Below are 21626 nucleotides of genomic sequence, written 5' to 3'. Positions count from 1 at the left end.
GATCAGTTAAATGCTTTCCTGGATTGGACCAAGAGCGCTCAACACCTTGAAGGATCGAACCCTTAATCTCTCTGTGCCTTAGACAAATGAGGCTCAAAGGGGTGTTATGAGAATAAACTAATTGGGCTTGATATTTATTTATACTAAGACACCTTTGCACTCTTCAAAGCCTCTTTCCATTGACAGAGAAGTGCAAAGAGGCTAACCTGTAAATGAAAATCAGGGCATTTTGGTTTTGAAGGACTTAGATACTATGGTGATACCGGCTGTGTAAGTACCTACCTAGACAGGTAGTACAGTAATAATTATAAACTTTAAGTCCCTGCCAAACAGGCTCTAAAACAGTTAGCAAGGCTGTTAATGATTTTCACATTTAAAGAATGATATGACTTCCTTACAGTGTCAATAAAAAATGGATCTTTATGTCAGCGTACAAACTCCCTCTATGATTTCCTTGTGCCATAATTCTGCCCTGAAGCTGGCGGGCTCTTGCATAAATCTTGTAATTCTCTTTCTGAGCCCAACATAGCAAACGTATTCTGAATCACAAAACTTAGAAGAACTAAATGCTGAGAGCACATGGCGTCAGACTGCATGACACTTTTAATCAACACAGCTCTTCGTTTTTATGAAAAGATTGATTTTGCTTTTCAAAGCCACCACATTGAACCGACTCACTCCAACGTTTTTCACTGGATTGCACAGTGCAATTAGGACCAAGTCTTCCTGGCTCTCAAGAAGCTTTAAAAAGAGCAAATTATTGGGAGTAAACATATTATGAACAACATTACTTGTAATCACTCTTCTTATATTTTAATGTACTCAGAGCTCATAAGAAGTGGTAAAACTAATGGTACCCTCTAGTTTAAGAGACAAACATTTTTTATGCTTCTTCCTTGAAGCAACAGAAGAGATAAGTCCTGTAAACTCATTTTTTCCAAACCTTTGACATTATTGCATTGTTTTAGATGTTACCCTCAAAATTAAGGCCTGATTCAGGATAGCACTTAAGCATTTGCCTAAATTCATTCAATCAACCTCAATGGGATTTAAACATGTTCTTAAAGTTAAGTATGTGCTGAAGTACTGTATGAAGAGATGATTGCCTGAATCAGGGCCTAAGATTGTAAAGATCTGACCTTCACATATTCTGAGCACCCACAATTCTAACTGAAGTCGGGGAGCCAGAGGTGCTCAGCAGCTCTGAAATCAGCCCTTAATTGTATTGATTGCTACTGTCTTAACACCTTTTATTTTTCTACACCTTCTGTGTGAAATTAATTTTTTAATTGTTATGTATGAATCAAAACTGTATACGTACGTATGCAGAAGTCTCCACTTTCATAATATCCAGGGCAGCACTGAGATCTTCGCCGATACATTGTTCTTAGTCCTCTTCGATATGCTGTTTTATAACTTATTCTAAATTGCAAGACAGAAAGCCATTTGACAGTATTGAAAATCAATGCCCACGGCTGGAATTATATTTGTGTTAAATTATAGCAAGGAGAGCATTCAATAATTACTTCAAAATGCATGAAGGCTTTTGATATTAAAAAAACCACAATAAAAAAATCAATATGTATTTTGAAACTTGCAATATAACACGTATTATAAACACAGTATTTGCAACTATCCATCTACACAGCCCTTCTTGGTATTGCTATCTGAGAACATTGCCACAGAACTAAAGAGAGGGCAAGGAGTTTCTTCAGCAATAAACACCATTCTTCTCTGTATTTCCGCAAGATCAGGTATCAGCAATGAGATCAAGAGAATCTTCTGTGGGCACTACGTTTTCAGTGTGCCATACAAGGAATTGTTGCCATGTGAACTGTATCCCTACTTTTTGTTACAGGAGACTGGGAAATTAACCCCCAAAGTGTATTGTCTCCACTAGGTGATTATTCCCAGACTTGATCCCTTGCAAGATGGCCTAACACTGCAATTACGAGAGCACCTTAAGGCAGCTTTCTCTATCAGCAGCCCTTACTGCAAAAAAAACCAAACAAACAAAAAAAAAAAAGTATTGAGCTGTAGGAGTTTTAGTTTTGTCTATGCAGCAGAGAGGACAATACTTTGGAAAATGTACTTTGGCTCTGCCTTTGTTGTTCTTCCTATTAGACAAGTCAATACCATCTAGTTTGCCATACTTCAATCAAAACAATACTCTTCACATAAGCAATTCTGGGGACCATTACATAGAAACTAAAATGAGGGCCAAACCTACAAGGTGATGAGTGACCTCAGTTGCCACGGAGTCAATGGGAATCAAGACCTATTAATAGCTGCTGACAGGAAGAGCCCCCTAGAGAAGACTGCAAGAGGATCAACTGTGATGGGTGTTTATTTGAATGCCTTTCCACAGGGAGCCAAGCTGAGGCCAATAGCTGATTTCACACAGCCCAGGGAAATCTGATCAGATGGTAACAACTTTCACTCAGTGCTAGAGATGGAGAAGGGCCCCAAACTCCAAATGTAGGGGAGGTTCAGATTCAGATTTGGATGCAAACTTTGTTGCTTGGTCTCATTTCTAGTCATCACCAGCCTGACCCACACTCAAACTAACAGCCTAAAAGAGAAAAAAAGACTCTGTGACACATTCCAAGCCATTTGGTCCTATCTTGCACTAGGGAAATTGAATTACTTAGGAGCTGGATCAACATTCAGGAGAGAGAGTCATTGTTCCTCTACTGGTTTCCTTGATTGCCCTGAACTCTGGATTTTTGAGTGGAAAAGGCTTCTGAAATATTATTGGCCATTAGTATTTTGTTGCAGAAAGGCCTGTATTTCCTTCAATATCAGGAAGGTAACACAAATGTGTGGGTAAAGAGAAAGTGATACGGGAAGATGAAAAGGCAAAATACTATTAAAATATCTTGGCATCAGCACTTACCGATGTCTAGTGCACTTGAACCAGTTCAGTATATCAGTACATCTTGTATAATAGATCTGATCAAAAGGATGAGCATAAGATTCCTGCACTGTCACAGCATAGCTAGGAACAGACAATGAAAGAGAGGTAAAGGCAGTTCTTTACAACATGAAAAAGCTCTGCTTCCTTAACATGCTCCTTACACTAATTCCAGGCTGAGAAATAATGAACTCAATGGTCTTGGAAACTATGGGCTTGATCCAAAGCCCAAAAATCTTCCCTCCATCCCCACACTTTCACCTAGAGGCAGAATCCCTCCTAGAGTTTCTGCTCCTAGCTTGGACCATTGCTTACAAGGCATAACAGACATTTATGGAGTATTTCAGACTGATTTAAAAATCCATTTCTTTAATAGTTAAGAATAAATGTTACCCAAAAATTCATTGCACGTTTTAAAAGCTAGAAAGGGCAACTGGTTAATTCTTAATTTTGTTTTAGAAAGAGTAATCGAATAATCTAGAGCAAAATGGTTTGGCCTAGAAGATCTAAAAAACGTTCCATGTCTTCAAATAATATCAGAGGTCTTCTTACTAGGACTGTTAATTTTTGCTTGTATACCAAAATGCTAATGTGAGCACATATTAACTTAATGCTGCTGAGTTTTACCAGCATGGTGGGATTCTTACACTTCATTTTATGATGAAGGAGCATCATTACTTCAATGAATATTGGGAGCACCAATCAAACTGGGGATAATTTATAAAAGGTCTCAAGGGTGTTTATTTTTAAATGGCACAAATTTAATCCTGTGTAATTTGTAGCAGAAATAACCTGGGAACTAATTGCAGATCATAAAATTATGAGTAAAGTGGTGTCTGGGCATGGTAAGGCTTTGAGATTTGGACAGAATGCGATATCTTTTACAGACCTGAACAGATTGCAACGAACAGAAATTGGGTAAACTGTTTTAAAATTACAAAGAGTGAAGACACTGGTAAGACTTCAGCAATCATTCTCCCCTCCCCACAAATTACTTATTCTGTGCTACAGGTACTACCTTATTATTATTAAATTTATTTAGATGAGGCTAGTATTTTCAAAAGTTTAAGTGACTTAGAAGCACAAATCCCACTGACGGGGGGGTGACAGCTATGGCAATTTCCTGCAGTACCCTTGAAAAACCTTACTGAATTAAGTTTAAGTATCTTTGGAGTCCATTGTATTAAATACAAAGGGTCTGAATTATTGTGGGCTGGGATTGCATGTAATCTCTCTAGTGGGCAGATAGGATGTGAACCCTAGGAAGTGTTATGAACTTCAGAGAGCTATACTGAACAATGGGCCAGACAAAAATGGACTTTTGGGACACATGGAGTCAAGTGTTTGCCTGGAGAATCTCTAAGGGCAGGTGAACGCCAATTCCCCACCTCCAGTGATGCAAAAACCCAGCCTTTTGAAGTTTTACCCTAAGGAGAGGACCATTGTCTGCTGATTATCTGGAACCTGAAAGTTAAAGGCCAAGCTGTATAAAGGAAAAACTAACCTATTCATGGGTGTGCCTATTCTGAGCTAATGCTGTTATGAATTTATATCCAAAAAAAGACCTCTTGGTGCGGTGTGAAGGACTGACTCCTATGAAAAGCCCATGCTGGTGTTGAGGTGATCTCTGGAGCTTATCAGCATGCATGTAGGCTGTTTTCAGTGTTTTCTCTGTAATGCTTTCGCTTTAAGAATACTTTTACTTGCTTATAAAGAGTTGTGTGGTAATTTATAACTGCTGACAATTACAGCTGTTCCAACCTTCATAGAGAAAGCAAAGGGCAGACTATTTAGGCAGTCTTGCTGGGGACAACTCATTGTAAGCAGGGAATTTTGCAGCTTGGAAAAACTCCAGTCAGAAGGGAAAGAGATATGGGTCTCTACCCAAGATAGATGACAGTTGAGGAACTGGGAGCCTAGAGTAGGGACCAGGGAGGGGGGAATAAAGGGGAAGTTGCCTTGAACTGTGACACAGTGCTCCTAGATCACTTAGGTGCTTTAGAAAATTCCACCCATAGCCTCAGGTGTGCATGCTGCCAGACAGGCAAACACAAAGCTGAGAATCTTGCACTCAAAGGCCCTGCAGTCATCTCCCCTACACACATGCAGAACCCTACTGCCTTGGCTCACTCCAGGACCAGAACCTAGGAGCTAAATGCTGCAAGCCCTTAATTAAATCAGTGGTCTTAATCATGCACGTGATCCATCATGAAATGGGACTGCTGATGTGATTAAAGACTTCAGAACTGCACCATTAAATAACAGGCAATGTCATTATATTTGCCTGGAGAGTTGATTCCCATTGAAGTTAGTAGATTGGGCTGTTAATACACTGATCTCTCATATTTCCCTTCTATCTGGCCAAACCGGGCTTTCACAAGATAATCACTTTTGTTCTCTGTATAACAACTTGCTGGAGTTTTTTGCTGGTGGCAGGGGTATTTGGTTTTGTTTTTTTTTAACTGCCATTGATGCCTAAGTGTAAAATATTTACATTTCTCATTATTAATATAAAACAATAGCATTCAAGAATCTTTATTATTATTTTACGATCTTGTTTGTCATCCAGCCTTATACCAACTTAATCTTTTTTGGTTGATTTATTAACATCTAAGTAACAAAGTCGTCTTGGTCAGTACAACCAATCAATTTTGCTATTTAATTTTTGTTTCTCCTTCACTGGATCTCTAGGTCGCTGACTTTCTTCACACAAAATCAATATTTTATTCCTGTGCTCTAAATGCATCTCCCCTCAGCACATGACTGCAAAATACCATTTCTGCACACGAACATGCTTCTCTTTGCATCTACATGTGCCCTATAAGCCAGTTCGCACTCTAATAAAGGCCTCTAAAATCTAATCATAATGAACTTCATAATGCTCCTACGCGATGTATGCATGTTTGCTCTTGTTACAGGATCCATATTTGCTGTGGTCTAAGCTACGGACACATGTTAGGGCCCCATTCACTCCTATGTTGGAATAGCTCACATAACTGCGGTGAAAGCTCCATGAGTTAAACCTAAAAGTGCAGCAACCTTAATATCTGTGGTCTCTGCAAATGGACCCCTGCATCCATATGGAGCTGAAGGCAAAAGGGCTCAATGCAGATACAAAAGCCCACCTGTACAGACCCATTTATAGGACGAGAGCCTATCACTATAACAAGGATGTACCATGAGCAAAACTATCCTCTCTAATTCAGTCGGGGTTTTTAGGGCACAGAGCCCTCTAGTCTAGGCGCTTCTGTTGCATATTTCACCTTCGTATCACATGCAGAACTTTCATTGATGTCGATGGGAATGCCTCAGGTGAAACCAACAAGTTCAGAATTTACAGTGCAAACTTGCACGTTGTACCAACAAAAGATCAACACTTCGTGTCAAACACTGGTGGGCACTGCGCTCAGCCACCTGCCAGGAAATCTGCACACAGCAATTGAAGAGGAAGGCAGAAGTTGCCCACTCAAACCCAGAATGCATGGAGAGAGCCCCACTACAGGAGCCATGAAGAAGCATTTCAGAGCAGGACAGGAGGTAGGTCGTATAGTACTATGTTCCCTCATGTATAGCCCTGGCACTGATTATTTTGGCTACTCTGAATCCAGACACAGAAGCTCACTCATGTTGCTTCTGCGGCAAAGATCAGTGTCTGTTTGTGTGGGATGATGACAGAATTTGATTTCTGGTGATAATAATTCTGCCTTTACTGTGTACAAATATGAACTGGCTATCAAACGAAGGAGACACTGCTTATACATTACCTTTCCCAATGACTACAAACATTGGGATCATCTGGATTTAAGGACAGAGTTGTTTTCAGCAAAAAAGACAGGGTAAGCACTTTCAGAATCCACCACAACAATATGCAGACCACCATCCTTGTTTCTAAATGAAGAGAACAAAACAATGTTCATTAATAGAGCAGTATAAAAGAACATCCACTTAATATTTCCAACTCTAGGCCTGAACTTTAGCATAACCTAATTTTGATCCACTTTCTCATACTCACAATTAACTGCAAACAATATTTCCAAGCAACAATTATTTATCATCACCATGATGTGGACAGAAAGTCTTATGAGTAAAAGTGTTAATAAATAAAATACTGACACATTAATAAAGTTGGAAAGTAGCCTATGCCTTAGATTTTGCTACAAGCTAAGAGAGTCAATACTGATATCTGAACAATCAGGAATGTATTTATTAGAGAGCTCTGAAAAAAAAAAACAACACCAGTTTACACTCACCAAATAATATCTTAAAACGGCTATATTAACACGCTTATAACTCAGAAATTAATTTACAGATTTACTGGAAAATTCTCAGAAAATTCATCTTCAAATCAGAGACATTACTATACATTTGTGCAGGATACATTACATTATTCATATATGTTCAAAGAGGATTTAATTTCTGCTTTAAATGCAAATCTCAACACAATCTTAACAGTGGAGCTGATACCTGCAAAAAAGCCATCAGCCCATACTAAGAAACAGTGCCTAAGCATGTCCTAAAGTTAGGAATCTAAATAGATTTCAATAGGTTAAAGTTTAAATTTCAGGGTGAAGCTACCCAAGATATGAATACCCATGATTCTTCCTAAAAATATGTTTGATACCAAAGATCATTGAGGCTGCTTTCACTGATAAAGTAAATAATTGAGCCATTAAAATAATCTATTCTCCCATCATTCCCTAGGTGAAACCCATTCCCATTAATTTTAGTGGGGTTTACATATGTCAGAGAGTAGGGTAGATCTCAAAGACATATACTTATTACATGACTGAGGGAAAATCAATTCACTTTTCAGCTCTTATTAAGAGGTGTCCATTTGGAGTGACAGAGGTCAGCTTATTGCACCATGTCATGCTAATGATGAAATAAATAATAGCCGTGTTGAACATCTGAATTAGAAATGCCAGAACTCGTGATTTGAGTTCTTCATCATCTAATCAATGTTATAAGGATACATGTAGCTGAAGAAGTGTTAGTCTCTATACAAAGATTTATACATAGATCTATAAATATAAATTGAATATACTGTATTTGTCAGTATTGTGGTCACGGAGGTTAACTGAAAATCACGTAGGGCCAAATTCTTCTTATCTTATTCATGGGAGTAGTCCTCAATGAGACTACTAAAATTGGTGTGCGAAACAGGATATGATTCCAACAGATCCAATGTATCCTCTTCACACTCCTTGCATCAACTATCTCAACTGTACAGGCCTTGTAAAAGGCTTTGCAGACCTCTTTTTTACATCTAAGTTACGTATTTAGATCTCGAGACCAGAGTGGCGCTACTAGTCCAGACTTCTCAAATGACAGAGAACTCCAGCTGGATGGAAAAATTGGGGCTAATATGACAACACTGCATCCAACGAGTCAACCTCTTAATGAAATAAAGTATTAAATCAGTGAAAACAATAAAATTATAATTTCCATTTAAGGTATTTAACATAAATATGTCCTCCTATAATACACCATTGTTACCAACATAGTTCCATAAATCAGCCTCAGACCCTGTCAGCAGGCTTCCCCTAGCAACAGAACAGATCTCCCTTCTGCCATCTACAAAACACATGGCTCTCATTACATTACCTGCCTGCAGGAACTGGCACAAAGACACATTAAGGGGTTGATCCTGCCCAGCACAGATGTCATACTGATCACATAAGCACGAAGTAAAATGAACAGGACTGGAATAACAGGGAAAACTGATCCTGTATTGGGGCCTGACAAAGCTCAGTGATGAAAATGGAAAGACTACCATTGACTTCAATGGGCTTGGGATCGGGCTCTTATTGAAAGCATGCTGCTCAGTCTCCAAATCTATTCCTGCCTAGTAGCTCTGGTAAAGAGAGGAATACATAGCGAAGTCACCCATTAGCACACTGAAGAAAACACTAAAGCCTGTGTCTATTCAGGCATGCCCATTCTCCACCCACAGCCTGCTCCAAAGCAACAAAATAATGTTGTATAAATAGTTCCAAAGGAAAGATTACTTCCAATCAAAAGGCATTGTTAAAGGAAGTACAGAGCAAACCTGCTGAAGTAAAGGCAGTCCTCAAGGGAATTTTTTTTTAATAATTTTTTTATTTTTATTATTTTTAATCAACACACAATTTTTGCCCAGTTTGTCAGAGTCTCAGGAACACTAAAAGTATGTGTTCTTCATTACATAAACAAGGGGCGGAAGAATAATTTTTTCTGATCTACCCACAGCAGCCCTATGTTAAATCCGTAACTCTTCTAATGCTCATTAGATTTCTGACGTGCTAAAGCATCAATGGGTTTTCTAACTCAAACAAATACCTAAATTATCACTACTTGTAATGCAAAATAGCATTTAGAATAAGGAGCGGTTTTAGAATGTATTGCGAAAAGATTCAGAACACTTTTCTGAACTTTTAATACTATTTTATCATTTGTTTAGAAATGAACTGCTTTCTACAAGGAATTTTCCAACCTTTTAAATCAGATTATAGATCAGAAATATGCAACTCTCCAAACACAGCAGAACCCTCATTTATCCAGAGTGGGTCTTACCCTAATGTTAAATATTTTACTTTCATCACACTTGACAGAAAAAGCCTCACTCTAAAGCCAGATACTTTATATTAGAAGATTCAAAATAAAACTCTATAGTTAGTTTTTAATATATATGATCCTAATCACCCAAAAAGAACTGAGACAACGACCTATGATATGCTTTTTTAACTATATTTTCATTGTTCAGTATAATATATGCCACATTCTTGTGCTCCTTCAATGCTGTGGGTACAATGCTTAAGGAGAATGCAACACTTTTCTAAGGGAAAGGATCACACTGACTGCAACTTTATGAAAGACATAACTAAATGATATGGGTGTAGATAGTACTCACAGCAAAAGGAAACTGCAGAGGCTCCTAACTGTTGGCAGCTCCCTGAGCTTAATGAGAAAGTGCAGGGACTTTGTATGGTTTGTAGATAGACCCAGCCTACTACTCAGCACAGTTCTAGCCGTCCGACCCAAACCAGCACGTCTGACAATGCTCTACAGCTACAGCACACTCCAGGCCAAACCTGGCTCTCTCTAACCAGATGGATTTTTCTTCTGTTTTATGAGATAGCCCATCTCCCAACAGACTAAAGGGCCAGATTTTAAAAGGTATTTAGGTGCCTAGCAGAAGATACACAATCACCTAGGTGAGTTAGGCACCTAACTCCCACTGACTGTTGATCAGAAGGCAAGGGATGCATTGTCCTAGGGATGAGGATTCCACGACCACCACTCCCAAGAGGAAGAGAAGGGTGGTGGTGGTCGGGAACTCCCTCCTAAGGGGGATGGAGTCATCCATCTGCCGTCCGGACCGGGAAACTAGAGAAGTGTGCTGCTTGCCTGGAGCTAGGATTCAGGATGTGACGGAGAGACGGCTGAGACTCATCAAGTCCTCAGACCGCTACCCCTTCCTAATTCTCCACGTGGGCACCAACGACACTGCCAAGAATGATCTTGAGCAGATCACTGCAGACTATGTGGCTCTGGGAAGAAGGATAAAGGAGTTTGAAGCGCAAGTGGTGTTCTCATCCATCCTCCCTGTTGAAGGAAAAGGCCCAGGTAGGGACCATCGCATTGTGGAAGTAAATGCGTGGTTACGCAGGTGGTGTCGGAGAGAGGGCTTTGGATTCTTCGATCATGGGACGTTGTTCCAGGAAGAAAGATTACTGGGAAGAGACGGGATTCATCTAACGAAGAGAGGGAAGAGTATCTTTGCAGACAGGCTGGCTAACCTAGTGAGGAGGGCTTTAAACTAGGTTCGATGGGGGATGGAGACCTAAGCCCAAAGGTAAGTGGGGAAGTGGGACACTACAAGGAAGCAGAAGAAGGAGGGTGCAACAGGGGAGGCCTCCTGATCCATACTGAGAAAGTAGGGCAATCGGTTACTTATCTCAAGTGCCTATACACAAATGCAAGAAGCCTGGGAAACAAGCAGGAGGAATTGGAAGTTCTGGCACAGTCAAGAAACTATGACATGATCGGAATAACTGAGACTTGGTGGAGTAACTCACACAACTGGAGCACTGTCACAGATGGATATAAACTGTTTAGGAAGGACAGGCAGCAGCGAAAGGGAGGAGGAGTTGCACTGTATGTAAGAGAGCACTATGATTGCTCTGAGCTCCAGTATGAAACTGAAAATAAGCCAGTTGAGAGTCTCTGGGTTAAGCTTAGAAGCAAGAACAATAAGGGTGATGTCGTCTTGAGTGTCTGTTATAGACCACCAGACCAGGAGGACGAGGTAGATGAGGCTTTCTTCGGTCAACTAGGGAAAGTTTCCAGTTCACAGGACCGGATTCTCATGGGGGACTTCAATCACCCGGACATCTGCTGGAAGAGCAATACAGCAGAGCACAAACAATCCAGGAAGTTTTTGGAGAGTGTTGCAGAGAACTTCCTGATGCAAGTGGTGGAGCAATCAACTAGGGGCCATGCTTCTCTTGACCTGCTGCTCACAAACAGATAAGATTTGGTAGGGGAAGTAGAAGTGGGAGGCAACCTAGGCAGCAGTGACCATGAGATGGTCGAGTTCAGGATCCTGACAAAAGGAAGAAAGGAGAGCAGCAGGATATGGACAATGGACTTCAGAAAAGCTGACTTTGACTCCCTCAGGGAGCTGATGGGCAGGATCCCCTGGGAGGTTAATATGAGGGGGAAAGGAATCCAAGAGAGCTGGCTGTATTTTAGAGAGACCTTATTGAGGGCACAGGAACAAACCATCCCGATGTGCAGAAAGAATAGCAAATATGGTAGGCATCCAGCTTGGCTTAACAGAGAAGTCTTTGGTGAACTTAAACACAAAAAAGAAGCTTACAAGAAGTGGAAGCTTGGTCAGATGACTAGGGAGGAGTATAAAAATACTGCTCGAATGTGCAGGAATGAAATCAGGAAGGCCAAAGCACAATTGGAGTTGCAGCTAGCAAAGGACGTGAGGGGAACAAGAAGGGTTTCTACGGGTATGTTACCAAGAAGAGGAAGATTAGGGAAAATGTGGGCCCCTTACAGAATGGGGGAGGCAACCTAGTGACAGAGGATGTGGAGAAAGCTGAGGTACTCAATGCCTTTTTTGCCTCTGTCTTCACAGACAAGGTCAGCTCCCAGACTACTGCACTGGGCGGCACAGTATGGGAAGGAAGTGAACATCCCGCAGTGCTGAAAGAACAGGTCCAAGACTATTTAGAAAGACTGGACATACACAAGTCCATGGGGCTGGATGCAATGCACCCGAGGGTGCTGAGGGAGTTGGCTGAGGTGATTTCAGAGACATTGGCTATTATCTTTGAAAGCTTGTGGCAATTGGGGAAGGTCCCTGATGACTGGAAAAAAGCAAATATAGTGCCCATCTTTAAGAAAGGGAGGAAAGAGGAGCCGGGGAACTACAGACCTGTCAGCCTTACCTCAATCCCTGGAAAAATCATGGAGCAGGTCCTCAAGGAATCCATTTTAAGGCACTTGGAAGAGAGGAAGGTGATCAGGAACAGTCAACATGGATTCACCAAGGGAAAGTCATGCCTGACCAACCTGATTGCTTTCTATGAAGAGGTGACTGGCTCTGTGGATATAGGGAAAGCGGTGGACGTGATATACCTTGACTTTAGCAAAGCTTTTGATACGGTCTCTCACAGTATTCTTATCAGCAAGTTAAAGAAGTATGGGTTGGATGAATGGACTATAAAATGGATCGAGAACTGGCTAGAGCATAGGGCTCAATGAGTAGTGAACAATGGCTCCATGTCTAGCTGGCAGCCGGTCACAAGTGGAGTGCCCCAGGAGTCGGTCCTGGGGCCGGTTTTGTTCATCTTCATTAATGATCTGGAAGATGGGGTAGATTGCACCCTCAACATGTTTGCAGATGACACTAAGATGGGGGGAGTGGTAGATACCCTGGAGGGTAGGGATAGGATACAGAGTGACCTAAACAAACTGGAGGATTGGGCCAAAAGAAATCTAATGAGGTTCAACAAGGACAAGTGCAGAGTCCTGCACTTAGGAAGGAAGAATCCCACGCACAGCTACAGACTGGGGACCGATGAGCTAGGCAGCAGTTCTGCAGAAAAGGACCTGGGGGTAACAGTGGATAAGAAGCTGGATATGAGCCAGCAGTGTGCCCTGGTTGCCAAGAAGGCTAATAGCATATTGGGCTGCATTAGTAGGAGCATTGCCAGCAGATTGAGGGAAGTGATTATTCCCCTCTATTCGGTATTGGTGAGGCTGCATTTGGAGTATTGTGTCCAGTTTTGGGCCCCCCACTACAGAAACAATGTGGACAAGTTGGAGAGAGTCCAGCGGAGGGCAACAAAAATGATGAGGGGGCTGGAGCACAAGACGTATGAGGAGAGGCTGAGGGAACGAGGCTTGTTTAGCCTGCAGAAGAGAAGAATGAGGGGGGATTTGATAGTGGCCTTTAACTACCTGAAAGGGGGTTCCAGGGAGGATGGAGCTAGGCTGATCTCAGTGGTGGCAGATGACAGAACAAGGAGCAATGGTTTCAAGTTGCAGCGGGGGAGGTCTAGGTTGGACATTAGGAAAAAGTTTTTCACTAGGAGGGTGGTGAAGCATTAGAGTGGGTTACCTAGGGAGGTGGTGGAATCTCCATCTTTAGAGGTTTTTAAGCTGCGGCTTGACAAAACCCTCACTAGGATTATTTAACTCAGGTTAGTCCTGCTTTGAGCAGGGGGTTGGACTAGATGACCTCCTGAGGTCCCTTCCAACTCTATGATTCTATGACTTCAGGCCCTTTTGTAAACCCCATTTGGAACCTATCTGCACCTTTAAGCACCTAAATACCTTTGTAAATCTGAACCTAGGTTCCCCACCAATTACAACCTGTAAAATGACCAAGGGCACTAACATGGCTACAAAGCCATAAACTGCATTGGAGGCACGTGCATTACAGGGAGCCCTGCATTCCCAGAGAGAAGAGAGAGCACCGCTGCAGTTTGCAGCTCCTCCCTCCCCCCCTCTTCTGGCTGATGTGGAGGCAGGTGGGCCCTTGTTCTGCATCTCTCCGCATGCTTTGGGAGGGTGGCGCTGAGTCCTTACAATTCCTAAGCCCAACAACCTGGCCTCAATACTGAATGCAAGCCTGAGCAAAACCTGACTCCTAGAAATTAGCTCTCCCTTAAAGACTACCTGCCCAGTCTGACAGCTGATAAAGCTGTGAGCTTTGTAATGCAGGGTGGCAGAAATGAAACCATCTCACTAGGCCCCACATGAGCTCCAGGAAATGCAATGGGTTATTGCCAGTCATCATTAATATCAGAATCCCAAATATATCAGACACTGTAGAGTGAAGAACCTTAGTCTGGTCCAACTCACAAAACAGGGAAGATGAGGAACAGCAGGGCCTTACGTTGAAGGGAAATCTCCCCCTTCAAGGTTCAGTCCCAGAAGCCAACCAATCAGTGGGTCCTTGGTGCGCCAGTAGTGCAACCAATCAGATGACTCATTTGATAGGCTGTGACTTGCTGGCCAACATGGAGCCCCAGAGTTGAAGGTGCTCAAGGCGAGGCACAATCTGGCAGAATAGAGGCTCTTACTGTACACAATATTCATTGTGTAATTTTTTCCATGGTGTCACTCTCTGTTAATTACAATGGATTGGGTCACATGTCTGTTATACATCAAGCCATTTTCACATACCCAGGCTCCTTTTAGAATTAATTTCATTACCTCAGCTATAGTACTGACAGAGAACTATTCATCCTGCATCCTGAAAACCGCTCCACTGGTTTCATCACAGCAGAATGGTAATGCATTCTCACTGTTCACCCACTAATCTTAGCTACAGAAAACCCACTAAGTGGCAAGCCATTGATTTATTTGTCTGTGGGTACGTTTTGCAAAATGCTTTGTTAGTGAAACTGTGCTTGGGTTTGCAGAGAAATTGAAAGATGCAGATAATCATTTAAACTGAATGAAGTGTCACAAGAACACAGATAAAACAGATTGTTTTCTCCTAACCCTCAATATATGTAATCCAACCTGAGGGCACACAATACCTACCAGGATCAGAGCCTACGTGCAGAGGGGACAAAAACTCAATGGATCCCTGCTGGGTAGAGCACAGATGTGGCAGGAACATTCCCTTTTCAAAAGCGTTGGGCACCTACACCTCCCATTTATTTCAGTAGCATCTGGGGACCCACCGTACTTGTGAAAGTCAGAACACTTGTATGTTAGGGAAGAGAATTTTAAAAGCGCCCAAAACTCAAGTGACCCTTTCAATGGGATTTGATGTTCCTATATGCCCAGATACTTCTGAAACTCTCCCCTTTAAGTGCCTGAATATAGATTCAAGAAACTAATATAAGCCACATTTTCGACATAGGCTTCCAAAGATTCTATCCCATTCATTTAACAAAAAGTCATTTCTTTCTCTAAAAACTGTATAGCAAAGCTGAAGCATCTGTGTTATACTGCCTTACCTCAGTGTGTTGAAAATTCCTCCTGGCTCCTGTGTCAATAGACTATTGGGGCTTTAAGGAACGCACACTGCATTGGCAGGGAGACACAAGCTGGGATCTTCAAAGTTCCTTGGCACTGCAAATGGTCAACAGGTACAAAATATAGGTCAATAAAGAATGGTGAGGGGAGTGGAAGTGACTTAAGATAGAAATGGAAGAAACAAGCATGCATAAGCATATATCCTAACAAGAAAATCAATATGCACTGGGCTAAAAGGTACTGTAGTGTTTATTCATAAATGCATGTGAGCAGTTTCGCAAGGCAGAACAGAACTGTCTATTTCAATTAAAGCAGATGACAAACTAGACAGACACCACTGAACTAAGCATGAAAAGTGACTGCGTGTTTGTTCATCAGACCATTTTACTTTCTAAGAAGAATTAAGAGTCCAACACACAAAATCAGTACTTTCTCTCCATCTGATATTTTTAAGCAAGGGACCACTTGAAGAGACACTTGGCTCCACACTAGATCTTCTTAAGAACAGGCTATTACAAGAGCTATGCTTGGCCATGGGTTTCAAAACTGACTAGCAAGTTTATGGCTACCAACTTGAGATACCATAAAGGGAGCTGCAGACAGTGCTGAGCATGCACTCTTAAAATCAAGTTGCTTTAAGGTATCTTAGGTTGAGCATCCAAATTTGAGGGATTCAAAATAACTAGCCACATTTGAAAATCTTGGCCATGACCCATAGAAAGGTTTCCATGATTTGTTTTTTATTTAAAAACAACTTTCCATGGGAAATAGTTACAGTTACTGGAAATGCATGCTACCCAACATTAAAACACTGTTTACCTGAAACCAACTCAATTGATTCTCATTGTTCAGGCTTCAGTAAATGCAAATGATAAAATAAACAGCATAAACACTGGACTGTGCATTGGATTTCTGAATTACTCCTGTATTTATTGCATAAGGCATAAATAGGAATGCACCGCACAGTAGGCAAGAAAATGTTTCTGTTAACGATAGATGATATTTCCCTTAAACCTCTGGAATTAATTGCCATTCCAATTCTGCTATTGAGGGCAGCTTATGATCAACACACAGGGGGTGTAAAAGAGTTCAACTCTAATTTGCACTGCAAAAATCATGCTCTCGATAAATCCATCACCTCCCCAATTCCCTGCAATCACTATCTGGCCCCAGTGTAGGTTAGAGCAGTCATGGGGCTGCCGTATCTTTTGCTTGTCTGCCTATGGCCTCAAGGGGGCAGTCCAGCAGCTGAGAATAGCTGCAGTATAGGAACATCCTTCACCTCTACAAAAAGCCCTAATATGATTCATGCACTGGAGCTGCCTGCGTGCAGTGACCTAGACCTGCTCCACACACACACACACACATTCAGATACACACCACTGGGCAGGGCTAACTCATGCCCATCCCCTCTGGAGAGGCCAGTGCCAGCAGCATCAGCAGTCTGCCGTTGTGTCCGGCACTGGGATCCCTCTCTGATTATACACAAGTGCAAAGTCTGGACACAGTATTCCCCTAAATCTGTCCTTCCAGCCATAGTGATGTCCCAACAGCAACAGGAAACGTACATTTTCAGGATAAATCATTCTATCAACAATATGAAAAGTTATATACAAGAGCCAAAGATATATACATGCACCCCTGCTGCTCAGCTGACATTTTAGAGCAGAGAAAAAGTGAACGGCAGGAACGAAACATAAATTAAACAATGATTAGGTGACATTTTAGATAATTGATGTGGAACAGGAAATGAAAAAGGAAAGGAAAATTTAGGGGTTTACCCATTTATTGAGAAATCCTGGGGATGAGGGGAGAGAAACCATGTAAAGGGCCAGATCCTGATCGTCTTGCTCAATTTGAAGAGCATTCACTTCAACAAGACTCCTCCTGGAGCTAAGTGCTGCTCAGCAGAAACAGGAATTTCAAAATCTGCTCTTCAAAGATTGACAGAAGTAATTATATTTACCAAGACCTATTTTTAAAAGGATTCTTTTAAACTGCAGAACAACCTACATGAGCCCTAACTATGCTGGGTTTGTTAGTATTTAAAGAGTGGCCTGTTGTCATCCCTTAGCATGTTTTCTGACAGATACCAGCTGAGTTTCCCAAAACTGACATGGGTATTGGGATGCCCCTTTTTAATAGGAATTGAGCATCCAAATCCCGTAAGCAGCTTTTAACTTCTCATCTATAAAATACAGCAATGTCAATTAAACCGTTACCAGGAGCAGTCCATGAACCTTACTGCAGAGATATCTAAGGGTCAGATATTTTAAAGTATTTAGGAGCCTAACTCCCATTATTTTAAATGGGAATTAGACACCTAAACTCTTTCAATAAATCTAGCTGTAAAAGCCATAGTTCAGGCCTCTTATCGAGAAAACTTCCATTGAAATCACTGGGAGCTTGGCTAGATAGAGGACAGCAGGATAAATCCAGTGCCATGGAATGAATAACAATTGAAGGTTTCATCAATCTATTGCAGATTATTTTTGGAAATGCATGGAGTTTCTTCACAGCCTTCAAGGGAGAGTGTGGCCAGAGTGACACATAGAGATCATTATTCATCTGCTTTTTCAATGATCTACCAGTAAGGAAAGCAAAAGAAATCCAGGTAACTGGTTTTGTTAAGGGCTTTGAAAGCCATTTGGTGTGAGGAAGGATGGCACAGTGGTTAGGGCATTAGTCTAGTACTAAGAAGATGGGTGTTTAAATCTCTCCTCTACCTCAGCCTTCTAGTGTGACCTTGGGCAAATCACTTAGTCTCTCCGTACTTCATATCCCAGCCATACAATAGGTCTAATAGCACTGCCCTATCTCTCAAGGCTGCTGGGAGGACGAATACATTAAGATTGTGGGGCACTCAGATACTAAGGTAATGAGGTATAAATACCTAAAATAGATCAAGATCAATACGATCGGAAATTGGGACACCTCATTTTAGATCAATACTTGCGGTTTTACATCTTTAACTATCTAATTTTAAAAATACAAAAAATCTTTTCCTTAAATAACTGAGTAATTACAATCAATGGACTGCCCAGCATAACTATAATTAAAACACTACATCAACAGCACATAAAAATGTCAGTGAACCAGTGCCGAAGTGCAGACAACTTCTGGTTCCCTTTCAAAGAGATTATTTTTTCAAAAATCGGCCTGTCGTTTATTTAGAATAAAATTAAAATGTTATCTTGTTATTTTGTGCTTGAAATGAACAACTGGCATAAATTGAGTAATCTGGCCTTTTAATGTTCGGACTCATTATTCTAAAATCAACTCCACTGGAACTTTAATGTTCCTTCTAGACACAGAGACACTGTGATGGTGGATTAGACAGGGAAAAAATAACTCTCACACACCTAGACGGCAAACACTTCAACAGCGATTTCTTCCAAAGGGATATATACAATTCACGCACCCAGAGGAATCTCCACAGGGGAGGATGTCTTGCGGGCTATGGAGCAACTGGTGAGCCTACCCAATGTCTGACTAAGTCTTCCGGGGTCTTCTGGAGTCCAGTGTACCCATGGTGGATTCTCTGATCTCACCCCTATGTAGTTCACCCTCATCTGCCTATTGTGCACTGCCATGCAGGGAGCTGTGGTGAGTGTATGGAACCGCAGGACTGTCCGTCCCCCCAAGGCCCTAATCCCCTGCACAGTGGAGCTACGCAGGCACTGCTGTTTGCAACTACAGAGTTGGGGTGTGTGGCAGGGAGAAGTGACCCCATAGAGATAACAGTACATGGGCATCCAACACAGCCTCATGTACATTTCCTCATATGACTTACATGCTATAAAATAGGACTCAAAAGAATGAAAGGCAGGGAAGCTGATCCACTGCAGCACTATGTCCTCTAAAACACTCACGGTTAGTTCTTCTACAGTGTCTGGGACTAGAATCTTAATTACAGCGTATGATAAAACTCCATTTGCTGACTGTGTTATTTTGTTGGCACCTACATCAGTCCATGAAATAACCAACCACACCCAAAGTATTAATCTGTTCCTGTGATGAGCCTTTCTAGTGACACATACAAACCACTGAAGCTCATTCTTTTTGTTTATATGGTTTCTCTCACTAGAACTACAGCATTGCCAGCATGCCATAAGCGTAGGCAGAATGGCCATGACTCAGCCTGACACAAAGGCTGTAAGGCCAGAAATGACCATCATGATCACGTAGTCTGACCTCAGTGTGGCTCTGCATTGGCACCTGTGATTCATTGCAGGTGCAAATAGCAGAGGTTAAGGATGGGGCTTTCAAAAGTATTCAGCAATATCCTAACCCTGCTCCAACTGAAGCACTTTTGAAAAGCTCACCCTATATGATCACAATCATGTATATCCTGAAGTATGCCTTATTTACAAGCCTTAGATCAAGTGTAGCAATCACAGTCGCCAGCACCTTTCACACTAGAAAGCCACCCAATTACCTCATTCCTGATACACTTAAAAAGTGAGACTTAAAAAGTTACAAACACTTGCAACCCAGGCTTTATCTGCCACTTCATACAAGTGCCACTTCAGACTTTGTACATCCCACCCATACATCCAACCACAGCCAGGTGCAGTATGCCCAGGGTAACCACACACTCAGGTTTCATCTATACACAGAAGTTGTATTGCTTTGACTCTATTGGTATAGTTAAAACTGAACAAATCCCTAGTGTGAATGCAGTTATATCAGTATAGTGTTGCTTTATTCCAAGATAGCTCTTCCAGTATGGAAAGAGGAATACGTTATACTGGTATAAGGCACCTTTATACAAGTATTACTGCATCCACAGTTGGAATTGTACCAGTATAATTATTCTGATTAAAACAAAAAAAAATCGCACCTCTAACAGAAATAATTATACAGGTGCAAAAAAATGTTTGTAGATGTGGCCTGAAGTACAAACCCATGTATCTTTCTTCTATGGGCAAGATTAATGACAAGTGTTATTGACACAACTGAATGAGACAAAGCAACTTCAAATAAATGTAACTGAACAAATACAGCAGAATTCTAATGTAGCGCAAAAGTCAAGCAGAAGCCTCTGTTAGGAAGTGTAGAGTTTCATCTGTATTTTCATTTGAATACATCACTGCTATTTATCATCCCTTTTTGTCTTCATTTATCTAGAGGAAAATATAATGAAACAAACAACTAAAAAGCCCAAGTACAGTTGAGCAAGTGACAAGTTAACTAAATTAGATTGATGAATGTTGATCCATAGCAGTGCTATCAAATCCCAATGCTAAATCTCATTTTTCAACCCAAAGTCCTCTCTTCTCTTCTATTCCAGAACAATGCAATATCTGTGGGAGAAGGTTGGTCTGTAAACCAGGAGACATCAACAAGAGTCCAGATTCAGTTTTTCCAGTCTGGTTTCAAAGCTTGCTAATGCCTTTTAGTCTCCAAAGAAACTCTTGATATCGTAATCCAAACAAAGCAAAACTACTGAATGCTGAAAACTGAACTCAGGTTTTCATGAAATGCTGCAGACATGTCAAAACTGTTAAGTTTTTTCATACACACTCATGAAACAATCTCTGCATCTGCTGCTTCTACACCTTAGAAACCTCACTGGTCGGATAGTGTATGTCTTCATCTGATCTCCTTCTCCAGATCCCTTTGTTTCCACAGCACTCTATCCTCTGAAGTATTCTCAGTTACAACAGCAGTCAGATGCTCTCTTCCAGCATGCAATTTTCCTCTGAGCCTCTTGAAACCTTAATTCAAAGTTTTTCAACTTCATATCCATTAATGCATTGGCAGGGCAGCCAAAATAGAAACTTTACTTTTTTTTTAAATAAACGTCTGCCAAGTTCCTGCTAAATCTGAGAAGGATGTTTAATCAATTTCTAAATTTCCAGTAGCATGAAAATTAAAATATAATGATGGCACTTTAAAAAATTACCCATTTTACCTAAAATACAGGAGGCTACCTCAGTAGCTATAGCCTTCCCTTGTTTTCCCTATGCTTCCTATTGGGAATACCTGCAACACTGTACATTTTGGAGTAAAGGGATTTGGCCCCACAGTATCAAAACTGGAAGTCTGAAATTAGGAGCTTAAACTCATGTTTAGGTACCTAAATGAATACCCTGATTTTCAGGGGTTCTGAGCACTCTTAAATCCCTTTGTCCCCTATGCTCAGCACCTCTGAAAATCTGGGCACTTATTTAGGTGCCTAAATATGGATTTAGATGCTTAACTTTAGACAGCTACA

The 21626-nt window shown here is 41.2% G+C and overlaps 1 protein-coding gene across 1 annotated transcript in view; it reads right to left on the bottom strand.

The window, feature by feature from the left end:
• Positions 1-21626, bottom strand: part of MEGF11 (multiple EGF like domains 11) — a 334716-nt gene that overhangs the window by 240623 nt on the left and 72467 nt on the right. Inside the window, exons 2-5 of the mRNA XM_067555545.1 lie at positions 15388-15502; positions 6679-6802; positions 2897-2998; positions 1322-1422 (exon numbers count right to left, since the gene is read on the bottom strand). Coding sequence (XP_067411646.1) covers positions 1322-1422; positions 2897-2998; positions 6679-6794 — 319 coding nt within the window. The 5' untranslated portion in view covers positions 6795-6802; positions 15388-15502. The remainder of the gene's footprint in view (positions 1-1321; positions 1423-2896; positions 2999-6678; positions 6803-15387; positions 15503-21626) is intronic.

This window comes from Emydura macquarii, unplaced genomic scaffold (assembly GCF_026122565.2).
Source record: "Emydura macquarii macquarii isolate MOO-44397 ecotype Brisbane River unplaced genomic scaffold, CSIRO-AGI_Emac_v2 contig_1644, whole genome shotgun sequence".
NCBI classification, from domain to species: Eukaryota; Metazoa; Chordata; order Testudines; family Chelidae; genus Emydura; species Emydura macquarii.
This window is presented reverse-complemented; position numbering and strand designations above follow the sequence as displayed.